This window comes from Procambarus clarkii, chromosome 14 (genome assembly GCF_040958095.1).
Source record: "Procambarus clarkii isolate CNS0578487 chromosome 14, FALCON_Pclarkii_2.0, whole genome shotgun sequence".
Lineage (NCBI taxonomy): Eukaryota > Metazoa > Arthropoda > Malacostraca > Decapoda > Cambaridae > Procambarus > Procambarus clarkii.
Window position 1 is genome coordinate 30,380,011 of NC_091163.1, and position 21,506 is coordinate 30,401,516.

Below are 21,506 nucleotides of genomic sequence, written 5' to 3' on the forward strand. Positions count from 1 at the left end.
AAAGTATTTCCCATTATTCAAACCAATTATAAGATTGGCTGAGTGTACGAGCTGTTCTTGCAGCCAAGAAAAAAGACGACTACGAACTTAACAATTCCATTCAGTCCAACATTCAAAGCGAGGCAGTCACATACAAGTCCGTCTACACTGTTGAGCAAGCAGATGAAGCGGTTAATTAACCCCTCAAAAATTGAATTCAACTAATCTACCAGCGATACCACCGCACGAACTGCAATTGAAAATCGGCGTGCCACTTGTAATGTTGTGAAATATCAACCAGCCAAAACTTTACAACGCCAAGTTGCAAATCAGTCATGTTGTAGAAGCAACAATCTTGACAGGACATTTCAAAAGGGAAGATTTCCTTTCATCGCATTCCTATGAATCCAACATTTATGCCATTTCAATTTAAGAGATTGTAATTTCCAATTTGATTGGCGTTTGCAATCACCATCAACAAAGCTCAGGGCCAGTCTTTAGAATTGTGCAGTTTATATCTAGACACGGATTGCTTCTCACGTGGACTATTATATGTTGAGTGTTCTAGAGTCGGCAAACCAGACAATCTCTTTATCTCCACAGACAATGGAACAACAAAAAATACTGTATACCCACAAGCATTGTGAAATTAAACATAATAGAAATGTGCGCTTTCTCTTTTCTTTCTTTTCCATTTAACCAGATTCAGCCACAGCAACGCGTGGCAGGTACAGCTAGTGTATATATATATATATAATATATATATATATAAATATATAAATATATAAATATATATATATATATATATATATATATATATATATATATATATATATATATATATATATATATATATATATTAGTATATTTTGGTAGCAGTCTTTCCTGTAGACATTTATTATTAAATATGACCGAAAAAGTAAGATTAATAATTCTTACTAAAATTTCTTACTAATAATTACATACTAATAATTCTGATTAAAATTTCATATATCTCGGACTGGTGAACAGAGACCAAGAAAATTTACTGCAAATTGCCTTTGTATCTGGCGGAAACCCCAATGAGGTAAAACATATTTTATTTGTTATTCAAATAATATATATTCATTGTTATTCAGAGAGATAGACAGCAAGATAGAGAGAGAGAGAGAAAAAAAAAGAATAACTATGATACAACAAAGAATTTTTTTGTAGCCATTCTAAACTATATTTATTCTAAGAAATTTACATTAATTATATTTTTTCTGTATATAATGTTAACATTATTTATATTACTCTATAAATAGAGTAAACATTATATAAATTATTCTGTAAATCGTATAAACATTATATACACTATTCAGTAAATAATGGCAACATTATTTACAGAATAAAAGAAAATAACTCTGCAATCAATCTGTCAATAACATAATACCGAATTCTTATTTACAGAACACAGTCAACCACCCATATCGAAGATAACAACATCTCATTCACTTGGACAATCAGAGCCTCTAACTGCCAACCACACAGACAGTAGCCAACTCCTCCCGCCCCTACCAAGTGCCTTAGTTGGTAGGGGGGGGAGGGGGGGAGGGGAGATACCATGGGAGAAACATGAATATTCTGTACCGTATAATATGTGTTGCAGCAGAGTAGCGAGTAGCGTGTCCTCCTCACCAAGGTCAGTTTGGGCACTGAGCCCTCCCAGAGGTCAGTGAATCGAGGTAAATCAGGCTCCAGAGACCTCTGGCGGCTGCACGCCCAAACACCAAACCTTTCTGGATTTTTCTGCATTTCGTTTCTGGATTACAGCGTCTCAGTGCTGAGAGACGCGGTCATCACACAGTCCTGGATACTCTAACAGCACTAAATGATTGTATGCTCTGCTGTCGAGGGGTTAAAGGGGATTACAGAATCTACTGACCTTCATATGAAGAGATTCAGGTATGCAGCTGAATAGTGTAGCTACGTTACTCCATGGACCCATTAATACAACAATAACGAGTTGTTATCCCCCTTTGAAGCATAAAGAAAATCCAGTTTTGTCTTCTAAGTATACTGTACTGTTTCTTAGCAGCGTAAATATCTATGAAAAATAATTCTTATACGTAACATAGTTTACCGGCTCCACTGTAGTTTAACTATCTGCTTAACCGGCTATCCGATTGACCTGAAGCCGTAGTCGGATGTGTTGCCGCGTGTCAATTTATCTTCCCATTTTTTCAGAATTTTTTGCTCTATTTTTTTACGTTATCAACCTATATATATATATATGTTGATGTGCCATTTGTGGTTTTAGCATTTATTATGACGTGACACATGCAAATAACTATACACGTGAACCTTTGGATTCTTTCTTCACTCACAATCGCAAATTTCCAGCGGAACAAAAATTATTGGGGACGTTTCCTTTCATCAAATGGGTCTGTTCACCTAGCAGTCAATACTTACCTGGGAGTTGGTCAACTGTTATAGAGTTGCATGCTAGGAAAGGTCAGTTGTTCAACCTTAGGGAATCTCGATTAACGCCCACACACACAGGCTACCTGTCCCCCTACACCACAAATTATTATGAATTATTATATCAATATTTTCAAATAAGTCAATTAATCGTACAACCACCCATTTTATGCACTACTAAATACGTGGAAGTTCCGTTGTCATCCACACAATTTGGGCCTGTCTGCCTGGGGCAACAGTTCGTGTACTCACACGTAGTCAGTGTTACATCGTAGACAAATATTCCGCTCCAGCAACGTTCTTACGTGGATCGCGTCTCTTGCATGGCATATAATTGTAGCAGGAGCAACATATTGCTCCAGCCACTGAACAACAATGTTGCCCCATTTTTTATTTTTTTTTATTTTTATTTTTACATGAAAGCATGCGATTAAATACATTAAAACAAGACAAAAAATGCAAAACAAAACTAAACAATGCAAAACATAAAATCACCGGCCTGAAGGCCGACAAGACTCAATATAAATGACAAGCACAACGCATGACAGACACAGTACACAACAATACAAGACTACAACACAAAAACCTAAAACAAAATTACAGTATAAAAGTACAATACAAAACACCCAAAACCCCAACCCAACAACCTAAGCACAGGAACAAGACAATGCATAACAAATCTACCGGACCCGTAATTAACAAATGGAGAGGCAATAGCACATAATGTCAATAAAACACATGAAATAAATAACATGAAATGAAAAACAAAAAATGAATCACAGAAAACATGGATAAAAACAACAAAGCAATACACAACAATATGAACAAAAACAGGCAGGGCAAGCAAACAGCCAGAGGGGCACTTAACACCACACAAGTGTAAGAGAGTACATCAACGCACGTACTTCCCGGAAACTGATCCCTCGGGAACCGCACATTGAACGCCTATCAGATCAACCACTCCACAGGCTTTTCTACTTCCACCGAGGAAAGCATAGCATCCGGAACCTCGGAAACAAATACCTGCAAACAGGAGACCCAAATGGTATTACAGACGAGGCGAGTTGATGCCACGTGCCCCCACATGAAGGGAAACATCAAAGCACGGAAGACCGCCACATCCACGACCAGTGCAAACAGGGCAATCTTCCGCCAGTGACCCCAGGGGCATCACACCCTCCGGGACCCCAACGTACACCTTCATGGGAGAGGGCTTTGCAGAGGGCAGTACCACAGGGGCCCCCGCGGCAATGTCCAGAGAAGCAGGTACCGGTTGGGACTCCTGGCGGCGAGCATCCTTCTTTAACACCAGCACCAGGCCACGGCCCGCACCAGCACCGTCACCATCCACTGCAGGAGTGGCGACCACCCCCCCCCCCCTCATCCCGGAGAACCTTCTGCAAAAGAAATAACATTGGATGAGCCTAATACACAAACATCAGCAGCAGCGGGCACATGGACCTCAGCCACCACCGTCGTCGCAGAGTGCGACTCACCCATAACCATTCCATCGCTGCCCGAAGACTCACCAGCGTCAAAATCCCCCACATCAGCCTAGACAGTAGATGAACGCCGGGTATGTTTGGGCTCCGGCCGCACATTGTCAGAGCCGAAGGCGGACCCAGAACCACGGACATCACAAGCCGGGCGACCCGACGCCCATCGCAGAACGGCAGCAGCCTCAACCTCAGGGAGAATGGGGCTGCACACAGCAGGAGGCTCCGCAGCCACCCCATCACCCAGCACAGCTGGGACACAAGGCGCAGGGTCAGGTGCAACAGAAGAAGTCGAAGACGCAGATGACGAGGATGCACAGAGAGCACCCGGAAGCACCACGGGAGCAGCGGAGACATCAACTGGAGCAAGAAGGCCATCTGCAGGCAAGACAACCCCTGGAGGAGGGACTACAACAGATGGCGGTGTGCCGGGCAACACCGAGGGCCTGCAGCAGCCAACGGTTCGGCTCCATCCCTACACTCGGAATCCTCATCCTCAGGGAGCGGCGGGAAATCCTCTTCTCGTAAAAGATTCACAGGAGAAACAGCACCGCACGCAACAGCTCGATGCCCCAACAGGCCATACCGGAAACATGTACGAGGTTGCCGGGCATAGTACACCCGAACGTAGTACCCCAGGAGCCCGACCGATGATGGAATGTCCGACTTCAGGCACATCCCCAGGGTACGAATGTTTGTCCGCAGACCCTTAAACTTTCCCGAGGAAAGCGAGTGCAGCCGCTCACTAACAGCAGCGCCAAACTGCTGGAAGTAATGCCGCAGAAGATCCTTGGGAAACTTCAAGGGTGCCCCATGAACACTGAAATACGTAAGTGCACCACTAAGATCCATAATCGACACAACGCTGGCTCCATCCGGCAGTGGCAAGGAACGTTCCTCGTAGCGCCGGAGAAAAGCATGGTACGCCGTCTCCCCCACAAACTTGGGGAAGCTTGATAATCCCATGGTGAGCAGTTACCAGTTCAATACCATACATCTCATCCACTGGGACATGGAACATGTCACACATTACAAGTTCCACCTCAGGGTGTCCAGCACGGCCAGAAAATTCCAGGCCCCCTATTGTGAGTGCACCCTCACAATAGGGGGAAGTGGGCCCCCCATCACTGAGCGTCATAGAAGATCACCCAAACAACACTCGGGCCAGGCAACAACTGCAGGGAGGGCAGAGACGCCTACACACCCTGTTGTCCAAAACGGCAATCTATCAACAACTAACGGAGAGGTCAGACGACACATCCACACCTCACGGTAGCCAGGGAGCAACTCCACAATGTTGCAATTAAACGCTGATCTCACCAGTCTTGGGTTTCAGCAGGAAAATTGTAAACATATTAGGCAGTGACATCAATTGAGTCATTAGCTTTCTATACCTGCATCACCACTGCACACACCACTGGCACCATCAGTTCCGTTCACTACGAGGAAGTGAACGGAAGGCGATGTATTAGAGATGTAAACAGTTAAGCACATGCCTTAACAGTCAAACACTGGATTACCCATAACACGTTCGTCTCTCATTGGTAGATCCATAAGCTTTCGAACTAGCCAATTGTTCGACAATCATTACCGGAAGTTGCCGCTGAGGTCAAAAATCAAAAAGGGGATTCAGTTGCTCACAAAAGGAACAGCCAGAGACAATATTGCCATCATATGACAAAAATCCTGATTGGAGTTAGAAGCAAAAAAGAAATCGTGAATTAGGTAGAGTTTAATCTAAACGCTGATGGTCACTAGGTTAAAGATAGGCAGGAGTAATCGAACCAACGACACAATACCATCGATAATATTTGACTGTTGCAACCAGAAAAAAGGCTGACCAGTTTTTCTGACAGAATGCTGAACTAGAACGACAGCTTCCACAGCTTGATCCAAGGCTTGTGACAAACTTTTTATGAACAGTTGCTTATACACAGGATAAAGTCCATCGCCTCAGAAAACCACTGAACTATACACGCAGTAAAGCCGGAAAATGTCTGTCTTAAATCATTACGTACTTGTGCAAATGGAGAGAGAGAGAGAGAGAGAGAGAGAGAGAGAGAGACAGAAGCAGAGAAAGAGAGAGAGAGAGAGAGAGAGAGAGAGAGAGAGAGAGAGAGAGAGAGAGAGAGAGAGAGAGAGAGAGAGAGAGAGAGAGAGAGAGAGAGACAGAGACAGAGAGACAGAGAGAGAGAGAGAGAGAGAGAGAGAGAGAGAGAGAGAGAGAGAGAGAGATAGAGAGAGAGAGACTGCAAACATCGAGGAGGGAAAAATGGAAGACCATTATAACTTTGGAAAAACCAATACATCACAGCGACAGGATCTTAAGATGTTTCGGAAACCTCCGCCTCGCCTTATGGAGCTAACGAGTCGTTACTCTCACACCCCCATACTTCCTGACACCCCGAGGGTGGGGGTGGGGGTGGTAACGACACCCCTAGTGTACCTGACAAAATTAGGGACGGAGACGAGCAGGGGGATAATGGGGGTTCCTGGTGTTTGCTCGTAACAATATCATTAACAAGAAATCTCGACATTATTCTATGGTTCACATTTTAGATGGCATTTTACTAACAACGAACATTTACACAAACACATATGTTATATAATACATAAAACACTCTTTGTTTGAATTTATAAATGCTAAAAATATTACATTCGTGCTCTGGAACCAATCTTTTAACCTTTTTTTATATTGTCTGCTTTGAAATTATTATATTATTAAAATATATATTTTAGTAGGTGTTATATAATATATTTTAATCTGTCACTGTCATTTACATTTCCTTTGCTGGAATAATATTATTAAACATTCGTGTATAACAGTACAACTGATTTGATACACCCAGTTGCAAATTGCTGTTTTTTTGTTTTTTGCTTTTGTTCACCTGCTAAGCACAGACAATACACACCTGAACAACAGCTTTGACCTCCACTACAAAGCATAACCAAAACAATTCTATTTTATACAAATTTTTGTCTGAGTTTGTTATACGTATTTATTCAACTAACATATTTTTCTTGCTTGAAATAGAATATAAAAACATAAAATTTAAGGAGACATATATATTTTAATTTAATTTTAATTAAAAAGAGACCGTCATGTAGGCTTCCAGCTGCCTGCAGTGGGTCAGGAGAATACAAGAAACACAAAAGCTATATATACACATCAAGAGATATACTTTGCTTCTTGGTGTATATATTCACTTTATTCCGGGACAATATTCAGGCCTAAAGTATACATACTACATAATTTAACGTTTACAATGTTAATACATCGTTGAAAAGCTATTTTTTTTAAATTATATGCTTGATTGTAAATGAGTACATGATTCCTGATTGTTAAACACTAACATACAAACCTCATTATCACTATAAGAAAAATGAAACAACACACTAAAGGGATTAAGCAATAGATATCTCAAAACAACATTGACATCTATCCCAAATTCCTGCCGGGGTTGGATGTAGCAAGCATTTCCTCTCTGAACGGCCACACGAAGACACTTCAACAAGAAACTTGTCGCTCAATGGTCCTTAGTGATCCTACTTAGTTTGCCTCACATAGCATGTGTGAGGACAGGACTTGCGTATGCAGGGATCCCTCTCCTTGAATCCGCAAGTCCTGTCCTCAAAGGGGGTCTCACATACCATGTGACGCTAGCATCAGTGAAGACCCATAGCCATAGATAACACGACGAGTTCCAGCAAAGAAACATCTGTTGTCTTTATAAACATTCCGCCAGGATAACGCTTAATTCAGACTTTATCCCGCCTTTTTTTTTACTTTTTGGGTTAATTTAAACCTTCGTACGGTTATAATAACTGCTTCCTACTCCTCTCCTTCTCCTATGTCATATTATTTCTTAGGGAATTCAGGTGTCCCTCACCATCTTTCAGTACATTGTAAATAAACCGTGAAGCTTAGCCAGATGGCAGTGTGTTGTGTGTGTGTTCCTCTCCGAGTGAGACTGTGTGCGAGGCGAGAGACACAACAGGTCGCCCTAACAACGTGTGAATACTAACCTGTTCCCTGACGTTATTTACGCGTCAAGAGACAAGAGACTAATTAAGGAGGATGTGAGGGTGAGGCACGTTGGTGCTGCTGGGTTGTGGTTGTTGGTGAGGGTGAGGCTCGTTGGTGCTGCTGGGTTGTGGTTGTTGGTGAGGGTGAGGCACGTTGGTGCTGCTGGGTTGTGGTTGTTGGTGAGGGTGAGGCACGTTGGTGCTGCTGGGTTGTGGTTGTTGGTGAGGGTGGGTTGTGGTTGTTGTTGAGGGTGAGGCTCGTTGGTGCTGCTGGGTTGTTGGTGAGGGTGAGGCTCGTTGGTGCTGCTGGGTTGTGGTTGTTGGTGAGGGTAAGGCTCGTTGGTGCTGCTGGGTTGTTGTTGTTGGTGAGGGTGAGGCTCGTTGGTGCTGCTGGGTTGTGGAAGTTGGTGAGGGTGAGGCTCGTTGGTGCTGCTGGGTTGTTGGTGAGGGTGAGGCTTGTTGGTGCTGCTGGGTTGTGGTTGTTGGTGAGGGTAAGGCTCGTTGGTGCTGCTGGGTTGTTGTTGTTGGTGAGGGTGAGGCTCGTTGGTGCTGCTGGGTTGTGGTTGTTGGTGAGGGTGAGGCTCGTTGGTGCTGCTGGGTTGTGGGTGCTAAGACTGTATCACCTGCACCCTCTTGTCTGCTCATTGTGTTGCAATATTTACATATACTGTGTTGCTAAATTAATTATACTGGAGTATGTGTGTGTGTGTGTGTGTGTGTGTGTGTGTGTGTGTGTGTGTGTGTGTGTGTGTGTGTGTGTGTGTGTGTGTGTGTGTGTGTGTGTGTGTGTGTGTGTACTCACCTAGTTGTACTCACCTAGTTGTGTTTGCGGGGGTTGAGCTCTGGCTCTTTGGTCCCGCCTCTCAACCGTCAATCAACAGGTGTACAGATTCATGAGCCTATCGGGCTCTGTCATATCTACACTTGAAACTGTGTATGGAGTCAGCCTCCACCACATCACTTCCTAATGCATTCCATTTGTCAACCACTCTGACACTAAAAAAGTTCTTTCTAATATCTCTGTGGCTCATTTGGGCACTCAGTTTCCACCTGTGTCCCCTTGTGCGTGTTCCCCTTGTGTTAAATAGACTGTCTTTATCTACCCTATCAATCCCCTTCAGAATCTTGAATGTGGTGATCATGTCCCCCCTAACTCTTCTGTCTTCCAGCGAAGTGAGGTTTAATTCCCGTAGTCTCTCCTCGTAGCTCATACCTCTCAGCTCGGGTACTAGTCTGGTGGCAAACCTTTGAACCTTTTCCAGTTTAGTCTTATCCTTGACTAGATATGGACTCCATGCTGGGGCTGCATACTCCAGGATTGGCCTGACATATGTGGTATACAAAGTTCTGAATGATTCTTTACACAAGTTTCTGAATGCCGTTCGTATGTTGGCCAGCCTGGCATATGCCGCTGATGTTATCCGCTTGATATGTGCTGCAGGAGACAGGTCTGGCGTGATATCAACCCCCAAGTCTTTTTCCTTCTCTGACTCCTGAAGAATTTCCTCTCCCAGATGATACCTTGTATCTGGCCTCCTGCTCCCTACACCTATCTTCATTACATTACATTTGGTTGGGTTAAACTCTAACAACCATTTGTTCGACCATTCCTTCAGCTTGTCTAGGTCTTCTTGAAGCCTCAAACAGTCCTCTTCTGTTTTAATCCTCTCATAATTTTAGCATCGTCCGCAAACATTGAGAGAAATGAATCGATACCCTCCGGGAGATCATTTACATATATCAGAAACAAGATAGGACCGAGTACAGAGCCCTGTGGGACTCCACTGGTGACTTCACGCCAATCGGAGGTCTCACCCCTCACCGTAACTCTCTGCTTCCTATTGCTTAGATACTCCCTTATCCACTGGAGCACCTTACCAGCTACACCTGCCTGTCTCCCCAGCTTATGTACCAGCCTCTTATGCGGTACTGTGTCAAAGGCTTTCCGACAATCCAAGAAAATGCAGTCCGCCCAGCCCTCTCTTTCTTGCTTATCTGTGTCACCTGATCGTAGAATTCTATCAAGCCTGTAAGGCAAGATTTACCCTCCCTGAATCCATGTTGGCGATTTGTCACGAAGTCCCTTCTCTCCAGATGTGTTACCAGGTTTTTTCTCACGATCTTCTCCATCACCTTGCATGGTATACAAGTCAAGGACACTGGCCTGTAGTTCAGTGCCTCTTGTCTGTCGCCCTTTTTGTATATTAGGACCACATTCGCCGTCTTCCATATTTCTGGTAGGTCTCCCGTCTCTAGTGACTTACTATACACTATGGAGAGTGGCAGGCAAAGTGCCTCTGCACACTCTTTCAGTACCCATGGTGAGATCCCATCTGGACCAACAGCCTTTCTAACATCCAGATCCAGCAGGTGTCTCTTGACCTCCTCTCTCATAATTTCGAACTCCTCCAAGGCCGCCTGGTTTACCTCCCTTTCTCCTAGCACAGTGACCTCACCCTGTTCTATTGTGAAGACCTCCTGGAACCTCTTGTTGAGTTCCTCACACACCTCTCTGTCATTCTCTGTATACCTGTCCTCGCCTGTTCTAAGTTTCAATACCTGTTCTTTCACTGTTGTTTTCCTTCTGATGTGACTGTGGAGTAGCTTTGGTTCGGTCTTGGCTTTGTTTGCTATATCATTTTCAAAATTTTTCTCTGCTTCTCTTCTCACCCTGACGTACTCATTCCTGGTTCTCTGGTATCTCTCTCTGCTTTCTGGTGTTCTGTTATTCCGGAAGTTCCTCCACGCCTTTTTGTTCAGTTTCTTTGCTTCCATACATGCCCTATTATACCATGGATTCTTCTGTTGCTTCTCGGATTTTTCCCTTTGGGCCGGGATGAACCTGTTTACTGCCTCCTGACACTTTTGGGTAACATAGTCCATCATACCCTGTACAGACTTGTCTCTGAGGTCTGTGTCCCAAGGTATTTCACTTAGGAAACTTCTCATCTGTTCATAATTCCCCTTTCGGTATGCCAGCCTTTTGATTCCTAGTTCTTTTTGGGGGGAGATAAGTCCTAGCTCTACCAGGTACTCAAAGTTCAATACACTGTGGTCACTCATTCCCAAGGGCGCTTCCATCTTAACTTCCCTTATATCCCATTCATTTAGGGTAAATATCAAATCAAGCATTGCTGGTTCATCTTCTCCTCTCATTCTTGTTGGTTCTTTGGTGTGCTGGCTTAGAAAGTTTCTTGTTGCCACGTCCAGCAGCTTAGCTCTCCATGTTTCTGGTCCTCCATGCGGGTCTCTGTTCTTCCAATCTATCTTCCCATGGTTGAAGTCTCCCATAATTAGTAGTCCAGATCCATTCCTGCTAGCAACAGAAGCTGCTCTTTCTATTATGTTAATGGTGGCCATGTTGTTTCTATCATATTCCTGTCTAGGTCTTCTGTCATTTGGTGGTGGATTATATATGACTGCGACTATAATTTTTTTCCCTCCATTTGTTACAGTACCTGCTATGTAGTCACTGAAACCTTCGCAGCCCTGAATATCCATCTCCTCAAAATCCCAGCCTTGTCTTACCAGCAGAGCTACACCACCCCCACCTCTTCCTTCCCTCTCTTTCCTCATAACATAATAGTCCTGTGGGAACACTGCATTTGTTATCGTTTTCGTGATCTTTGTTTCTGTGAGGGCTATTAGGTCTGGGTTTTCCTCTAGTACCAGTTCTCCAAGCTCATTTGCTTTATTTGTAATTCCATCTATGTTTGTGTACATCGCTTTGAGGCTCACTTTCTTCTGTCCCTTCTTAAATCGCCTCCTTGGTGAGTGTTCTGCTGGTGGGGGAGGCTGTTCCATGGGTGTGAGGACCTGTGAGGTGGATAACAGGGTCTCAGAGGATACTGGGATGAGGGGCGGGGGATCCAGTGAAGGGGGAGGGACAGGGAGGGTATGGGGTGAAAGGGGAGGGAGGACGGGAAGGAAAGGGGGGGAGGGAGGACTCGGGAGGAGGGGAGGGGTAGAAGCGTGGGGATTGGGTGTGGGGGGAGGGAGATTTTGCTGAACATTTGAGTGGGGGCAGGGAGGGTTTGGGGTAGGGGCTTTGTGTGTGTGTGTGTGTGTGTGTGTGTGTGTGTGTGTGTGTGTGTGTGTGTGTGTGTGTGTGTGTGTGTGTGTGTGTGTGTGTGTGTGAACCATTTTGGCCAGCAAGATCGAGTGAGCTCCTGGACCCCGCTTTTTTATCCATAGATTATTTTTCTCTATCATAACTGTTACACACACACACACACACAAAGGGGCCTGATGGCTGGGTGGACAGCACTTGGGACTCATAATCCTATAGGCAGCTGTTACGGGCTGTTTCCTGGGTGTGTGTATGTGTGCTTGTGAAAAATAGTTTATTGATTGACAGTTGAGAGGCGGGCCGAAAGAGCCACAGCTCAACCCCTGCAACCACAACTAGGTGAATACAACTAGGTGAACCCACACACACACACACACACACCAAGGACGCAACTCGTGGCAGCTGTCTAACTCCCAATTACCTATTTACTGCAAGATGAACAAGTGCATCAAGCCAAATAAACGCGGCATTTATTTTTGCCTTGGTCAGGAAGCGAATCAGTGCTCCTTTAGACTTCGACATCCGAGCGCTGTCCGCACGGCCAGTCAGACCTGTGGGAGTACGGAAGGGTTGCAGTAGACGGCGAGGCACCCATTAGAGTTTCAGCACGGGAGTTTTCCCCCACCCAACATGTTCTACAGGCCCTTGGAGACGATAACTGAAGTCCTGCGGATGGAACAACACCGCCCTCAGAGACTGCTACCCTCCCCATAACTCCCGCTAACATTGCTACACACTTCTCACAGTTTTCTGCGGGGAGTCAGGAAAATGTTTGTTCTCATCACACAAGAATACATCATGTACACTTAGAAAACCCTTTTTCTCTCTTCAATTGCGTTCAGATTCTCGGTGTATAATACACCGTCTTGGAGTATATTTCACCGTCTCTGGGTATACTACACCGTCTCCGGGTATAATACAGTCTTAGAGAGTGCTGTACACGTCTCTCTAAATAGCTTTTCTCTATATCTCTTTTTTTGGTCAAGTACAAAAGTGTCTGTTGGATAGAGGCTTGAGAGTTACTTCAAAGGCTTCCTGTTATTAAATTCAGTTTTTCTAGCATAACTCATCTACAAACTCGTTATAGCAAATGCGCTCATCATTCACAATATTCTAGTCTTTATTAGTGATGTTCAAATACGAATGCTGCAATGTTAGACGCTTTTGTGAGGCAGATCCTTTATTTCCTAAGATGTCTTGAATACTCCTTCAGGTGTTGAAGGGGAGAACGCGTCTCACATGCTGTAGTGAGGTAGCTATGAGAGAGATCAGACGCCAGGCACAGAGTAGAGTCAATGAAGATTGATGAGTGATGAAGATTAAGCCACCACAAGAGGCGGCACGGGCATGAGTAGCCCTTAAAGGATCAATGAATTAGAACACTTGAATATGTAGGCAGGACGGGGACGTGTGAGGTGGGACAACGTTGTCTGTGTGATATTGGTTCATGAACCTACCAAAATGAAACTGGAGAAGGTCGGAACACGCGAATTTCTGGAAGCACTGGCTTTAACCCTAAGAACAGCAGGGTAGTACATCACGGAGAACATTGTGTTCTGGCACTGGCTTTATGACAAAGAACAAATGGGTAATATATCGCAAAGAACATTGTGTTGATGTAATTGTGATTCATTCAGTTTTCTTCTAAAATGTTATGAACGACTTAATAAGTAGTTTACTATTGAAGAGAGAAGTTAGTGCAAACCGGGACGGTAACTGTATACCTTTGGTGCTGTGGTGGCTGTATACCTCGGGTGCTGTGGTGACTGTATACCTCTTGTGCTGTGGTGATTGTATACCTCTGGTGCTGTGGTGACTGTATACCTTTGGTGCTGTGGTGACTGTATACCTCTGGTGCTGTGGTGACTGTATACCTCTGGTGCTGTGGTAACTGTATAACTCTTGTGCTGTGGTAACTGTATACCTGTGGTGTTGTGGTGATTGTATACCTCTGGTGCTGTGGTGATTGTATAACTCTGGTGCTGTGGTGATTGTATACCTCTGGTGCTGTGGTGATTGTATACTTCTGGTGCTGTGGTGATTGTATACCTCTGGTGCTGTGGTGATTGTATACCTCTGGTGCTGTGGTGATTGTATACCTCTAGTGGTGTGGTGATTTTATACCTCTGGTGCTGTGGTAACTGTATACCTCTGGTGCTGTGGTAACTGTATACATGTGGTGTTGTGGTGACTGTATACCTCTGGTGATGCGGTGACTGTATACCTCTGGTGCTGTGGTGACTGTATACCTCTGGTGCTGTGGTGACTGTATACCTCTGGTGCTGTGGTGAATGTATACCTTTGGTGCTGTGGTGACTGTATACCTTTGGTGCTGTGGTGACTGTACACCTCTATTGCTGTAGTAACTGTATAACTGTGGTACTGTGGTGACTGTATACCTCTGGTGATGCGGTGACTGTATACCTCTGGTGCTGTGGTAAGTGTATACCTCTGGTGCTGTGGTAAGTGTATACCTCAGGTGCTGTGGTAAACGTATACCTCTGGTGCTGTGGTAAGTGTATACCTCTGGTACTGTCTCAGGTTATCATGAGTTCATGAGTGGACACACAACATGAGTAAACCACTTTAAGATACATGAGAACTAAACACTCTTCCCTCTGCACGCATGTTTCATCACTCAGGATCTTGGTATACCGTATGCATGCACGCACACACACACACACACACACACACACACACACACACACACACACACACACACACACACACACACACACACACACACACACGCACACACACACACACCCACACACACACACACACACACACACACACACACACACACACACACACACACACACACACACACACACACACACTTGGGTGTGTGTGTGTGTGTGTGTGTGTGTGTGTGTGTGTGTGTGTGTGTGCTCACCTAATTGTGAGCACACACACACACATACACACACACGCACACACACACACACACACACACATACACCATCATGTTGGGTGGACGTGGGTTGGGAGCTCCTGGTTCACTAGTGGAGTGGGAGGGGTAATCAGGCAACTTCGAAGTGAAAAAGTGTATACAAGTGAATGAAAAAACCTTGGGTTTTGACCAAAGCCATAAGGTAGTGAAGAAAAACAGTTTAAGTAGCGTAATTGAAAATAGTTGATGAAGTACTGTGGCAGTGTACAGTGTGGAGCAGACCTCACCGACCTCTGACCGTGACCTCACCCCCGGCAGCAACCCTCCTACCACCACGTGGGACGATGCTTGGAGATTCACTCACCTATTGTGTTAGCAGGACGGTAAGATACTTGGAACCCCTGTGGGTAAGGTTGCATTATAGCAATGACTAGGTCAGGAAGGGCGTCTAGGTCCAGCAGTATTATGATTGAAGAAGAAAATAGGTTTGTGGAGAAGATGATTGGGAAATTTGTAGAGAAGAGGGATGTTTGGATAGATGATCTAATCCAGGGGATTAAAAGTGAAGTCTTTAATAAGATACAGGACGAGGTTCAAAGACCCAAACAAGAGTTTATGGATTACATTCAAGAAGAAATCAGGGAGAGCAGGGTAGAATGGCAAGCAGAAATATTTAGGCATACTAATGAATTTGGCAGGAATAAGGGAAGCTTGGCAGGGGAAGGGGGAGTAGTATTAGGTGGAGTAGCGGGAGTGGGATGGGTGGGGTCAGCCAGGGAGGGGGCCACCAGCATGACCCTGAACTGAGAAAGAGGACGATCCATGGATTGCTTGAAGGCAGGGCACCATCGAGGCAGGAAAGGATCTAGATTGAGGATTTGGAGCTACAGGGGATCTTGAGAGACATGAGAGCCCAGATGGCAGGGAATGAGGTGGAATTCCACCGACGCATTCGGCCATACAACTGTAACAGGAAACGACCTGTCCTGGTACAGTTCACTAACGAAGAGGCAGTGGATTACATACTGCATCACAAACACTTACTCAGAGGTAGCGAAAATTACTACTACGTATATAATGATAAATTCATGATGAAGGAGGAGCAGATAGCCCACAGAGCAAGCAAACAACAATACAACTCTTCCCATTTGAGCGTAGCTACACACCCCAGTGCTAATCCACCCCATGCTAACCAGCTCACACCTTCTCAGGTCACTCCCTCCCCAAATCAGCCCTGCCTGCCCCTGCTTATCTCCCCAACACCTCCCTTGACCCCTCTGACCCCACTGCAGTCAAATTCATCCCACATTCCAAGGACCCCCTCATCACCTCAACCCTCAAAACCCGTCCAGCGCTCATCCCCTCAACCCCCAAAACCCACCCAGCCCTCATCCCCTCAACCCCAAGAACTCACCCAGCCCTCATCCCCTCAACCCCCAAAACCTACCCAGCCCTCACCCCTCCTCATCCCCTGTCCTTCCATGTGACCCCCCTCCCTTGCGAAGGGGGTGGGAGGTGCCCCCCCCTCTACCCCTCCCCCTCCCAACCTCTCAACCTCTATCTGACTCCCAACCTTACGCTATTTCCCAACCCCTCAATGCCTATCAGACCCTCCCTAATCTTCAGACCCAGTATGCCCTACCTACTCCAGAGCTACCTACCCAGGCCCTACCCCAGACCCTCCTACCTACCTTCCTAGAAGCCCAGCCCCCATTAGCCCCCCAAGCACCCCTCCTGACCTCTTTCACCCCCATACAACCCCCGGACCCCCCCAGACACCCCCAGGATCCCCCCGGACATCCCCCGGATCCTCCCCGCCCCCAGTCATCCCCCAGACACCCCCAGATCTCCCCTGCCCCCAGTCACCCCCCAGACACCCACCAGATCCCCCAGACCCCCAGAGAAAGAGAGAACTCTGGTACAAGAGTTTCCATGAAGAATCTCAAGGTTTAGTACACCAATGCTGATGGGGTATCTAATAAAGCAGAAGAGATAAAAGAAAGAGTGAGTGAAGCAGATCCTGACATAGTTGCAATTGTGGAAACTAAAATTAATGACATGATCTCAGATGCAATCTTTCCTGAAGGGTACCAGAAAATACGAAAAGAGAGGACACAGAGACTGGGAGGGGAAGTGGCACTCCTAATAAAGCGGAAATGGAAGTTCGAAGACCTGGGAAATCGGGTTACCAATGAGTGCACAAGCTTCATACATGGAACTCTGACAGTAGATGGGAGGAAGATTGTGATCTTGGTAATCTACAATCCCCCACCAAACAGTAGAAGACCCAGGCAGGAGTATGATGACAACAACAAGGCATGTATAGATGAACTGCAGAAGGCAGCAACACTAGCCCACAGAATGAAAGCGAAGCTGCTGATCATGGGGGACCTAAATCATGGAGAGATAAATTGGGAATCAAGGAATCCCCATGGAGGGGACGAAACGTGGGGAGCAAAATTAGTAGATGTTATAGACAGGAATTTCCTAACACAACATGTGAAGGAAGACACAAGGGAAAGAGAAGGAGATGCACCGAGCCTATTAGACCTGATTTTCACCCAGAACGTAGAAGATATCGAGAATTTAGAGCATGAAATACCTCTAGGGGCCAGTGACCATTGTGTCCTAGTCTTTGACTACATGATGGAATTCAAACTTATGACCATGGGACAAGAGATCTGGGAAAGGAGAGTTGACTACAGGAAAGGGGACTATAAGAGGATAAGGGACTATCTGGGTGAAGTGCAGTGGGAGGAAGAAATTAGAGGAAAAACAGTCCAAGATATGATGGACCTAGTCATACAGAAATGCCAGGAGGCCGAAGAGAGATTTATACCAACAGTAAAGGGAAAAAATAAGAAGGAATATAATAACCCATGTTTTAATAGACATTGTCAGGAAGCAAAAATGGCCAGCAGGCGGGAGTGGAGCAAGTACAGAAGACAAAGGACAGAGGACAACAGGATCAGATGCAACAGAGCTAGGAACGATTACGTTAACATAAGACGAACATCGGAAAGGGACTATGAGAACGATATTGCAATCAAAGCGAAGAAACAACCTAAGTTACTACACAGTCATATAAGAAGAAAAATGTCGGTGAACGACCAAGTGACAAGACTAAGGAAGACAGAGGGGGCATATACTGAAAGTGACAAGGAAATCTGTGAGGCACTGAATGCCAGTTGCCAAGGAGTGTTCACTACCGAGCCTGAGCAGCTCCCATTGTTGGAAGGGGTTACCTTAGATGAAAGACTATCAGATATAGAGGTGACAGCAGAGGAGGTAATGAAACAGTTGACAACTCAAGATGCAACTAAAGCAGTTGGACCAGACAAAGTATCACCGTGGATACTAAAGGAAGCAGGGCAAACCCTCAGCGTGCCTCTAGCAATGATCTTTAATGAGTCAATTATGTCGGGAGAATTGCTCAGTTGCTGGAAGAAGGCAAATGTCGTACCGATCTTCAAGAAAGGTGATAGGGAGGAGGCACTTAACAATAGACCTGTAATTAGGCTACGACTAGTTGCACACCTGGAGAACATTAGGTTTGTGAACAAACATCAGCATAGGTTCTGGACAGGGAAATCGTGCCTAACAAACCTTCTGGAATTCTATGATAAAATAACGAGGATAAGACAGGGCAGAGATGGTAGGGCAGACTGCATATTTCTGGACTGCCAAAAAGCCTTTGATACAGTATCGCACATGAAACTGCTGTTCAAGCTCGAGAGGATGGCGGGGGTGGGGGGAAAGGTCCTAGCAAGGATAAGGAACTACCTAACAGGAAGGAGCCAAAGAGTTACGGTAAGGGGCGAAAAGTCGGACTGGCGAACAGTAACAAGTGGAGGACCTCAAGGATCGGTGCTGGGACCAATTCTATTTCTTGTATATGTTAACGACATGTTTATAGGCGTAGAGTCCTACATGTCGATGTTTGCGGATGACGCAAAGTTGATGAGAAGAGTTGTGACAGATGAGGATTGCAGGATCCTCCAAGAGGACCTGAACAGGTTGCAGAGATGGTCAGAGAAATGGCTACTGGAATTCAACACGAGCAAATGTAAAGTTATGGAAATGAGACTAGGAGATAGGAGACCAAAGGGACAGTACACAATGAAGGGGAACAGCCTACCTGTGACGACGCGCGAAAGAGACCTGGGTGTCGACGTAACACCTAATCTATCTCCTGAGGCACATATAAATAGGATAACGACAGCAGCGTACTCTACACTGGCAAAAGTTAGAACATCATTCAGAAACCTAAGTAAGGAGGCATTTAGGGCGCTTTGCACTGCCTACGTGAGGCCAGTATTAGAGTATGCCGCCTCATCATGGAGTCCCCATCTGAAGAAGCATATAATGAAACTGGAAAAGGTTCAGAGGTTTGCAACGAGACCCGTCCCAGAGCTACGAGGGATGGGGTATGAGGAGCGCATGAGGGAACTGTGCCTACGACAATAGAAAGAAGAAGGGAGAGGGGGGACATGATAGGAACGTATAAAATACTCAGAGGTATTGACAGAGTGGACATAGACGAAATGTTCACACGGAAGAGAAACAGAACGAGGGGACATGGATGGAAGCTTGAAACTCAGATGAGTCACAGAGATGTTAGGAAGTTTTCTGTTAGCGTGAGAGTAGTGGGAAAATGGAATGCACTTCAGGAACAGGTTGTGGAAGCAAATACTATTCCTAATTTTAAAACCAGCTATGATAGGGAAATGGGACTGGAGTCATTGCGGTAAACAACCGATGCTCGAAAGGCGGGATTCAAGAGTCAATGCTCGATCCTGCAGGCACAACTAGGTGAGTACAACTAGGTGAGTACACACACACACACACACACACACACACACACACACACACATATATATATATATATATATATATATATATATATATATATATATATATATATATATATATATATATATATACATACATACATATATATATATATATATATATATATATATATATATATATATATATATATATATATATATATATATATATATGTCGTACCTAGTAGCCAGAACGCACTTCTCAGCCTACTATGCAAGGCCCGATTTACCTAATAAGCCAAGTTTTCATGAATTAATATATTTTCTCAATTTTTTTTCTTATGAAATGATAAAGCTACCCATTTCGTTATGTATGAGGTAAATTTTTTTTATTGGAGTTAAAATTAACTTAGTCATATGACCAAACCTAGCCAACTCTACCTAACCTAACCTAACCTATCTTTATTGGTTAGGTTAGGTTAGGTAGCCGAAAAAGTTATGTTAGGTTAGGTTAGGTAGGTTAGGTAGTCGAAAAACAATTAATTCATGAAAACTTGGCTTATTAGGCAAATCGGGCCTTGCATAGTAGGCTGAGAAGTGCGTTCTGGCTATTAGGTACGACATATATATATATATATATATATATATATATATATATATATATATATATATATATATATATATATATATATATATATATATATATATATATAAAAGTTTGTGAGGGTACCACCTCTGGTGCCAATGTGGGGACCCATAGCCTCGGAGAAGAAAATAAAAAGTATTCAGAGGAGACCTTGTGGTTTCTCACTGAACACTAATATTATCTTCTCCTACCACCCCCATTCTTTTGTATGTACACATATATATTTACTTTATTTGAACTTTGTTACAAAAAAGGAGTTACATATAGGTTACAAATATGGTTATCATAGGTTGTCGAGTTCCTCCAGCTCCTCAGATGGCGGGCAGGAACCCTGGATGCAGTGCGCATTTCCCCTCTGTATCGCCACACTGAGGCGCTGGAAAAGAAAGCTTGCAGCTCTTGGGTCCCTTGTTGTTTCAATGAGCCTAGAACCCAGTTCCTTCAAAAAACTGGTAGCACTTTTACCCCAGGCGCCGAGTGTCTCAGAAGCAAAGGGGACAAAATTGTAGTGGTGATCCAGTTCGCTATACTTCTAACTATTTTCTTAGCATCAGGGCTTAGTTGAAATAAGAGTTCTCCAAAACTCATTTTCGTACTTTTAAGGTGAAGAAAAGAAGTGACTTACTATAGAATGTATTACACTTATTTATACAATTTGCACAACGTTTCGAACCTCCATGGTTCATTCTCAAGTGAAACGATTTTACAGGGCTGGTTGATTTTATACCCGCACTGGGTCAGGTGATAAGACAATAAAGGTGAAAACATGGGGGATACATAAGGGATAAATGTGGGGAGAAACATAAGAACATAAGGATAGAGGTAACTACAGAAGGCTTATTGGCCCATACGAGGCGGCTCCTATCTACATACAAAGATTAATCCTGTGTAATTGGCCTGTTATGTTGGACATTGTCTTCTGTGTTGGCATCGTTATGTTCTGGTCTTGTCCTTACTCTCATGGTGGGTAGAGTAAATAGTTCCGTGATTTGGGTGTTCATGGTAGGTTGTTCTATTCTTATGTGAATTGCTTCAAGAATTTGTAATCTTCTTGCATCTAGGGTTTTGTCTATTATACAGGTATTCTTGTTCAACATTTCTCTTGTTAGGGTGATGGACATGAGGTCGACGTCATACCTATGTACTTAGATTGAAGGTTACATCC

The 21,506-nt window shown here is 44.5% G+C and overlaps 1 protein-coding gene across 1 annotated transcript; it reads right to left on the bottom strand.

The window, feature by feature from the left end:
- Positions 1–7,986: 7,986 nt before the first annotated feature.
- Positions 7,987–16,619, bottom strand: LOC138364775 (poly(A) polymerase-like). The gene is made up of 2 exons (XM_069324749.1): positions 16,597–16,619; positions 7,987–8,557 (listed from the first exon to the last, which is right to left on the bottom strand). Exons 1-2 carry the CDS (start codon positions 16,617–16,619, stop codon positions 7,987–7,989), a joined length of 594 nt encoding a protein of 197 aa, XP_069180850.1.
- Between the last annotated feature and the right edge of the window lie 4,887 nt (positions 16,620–21,506).

Coding starts and splice junctions, on each gene's coding strand:
- LOC138364775 (XM_069324749.1), bottom strand. CDS start 16,619: ATGGGGGCTGGGCTTCTAGGAAG. Junction 8,558..16,596: donor GGGGCTGGGCTTCTAGGAAG/GTAGGTAGGAGG, acceptor CAGGTGATACAG/TCTTAGCACCCACAACCCAG.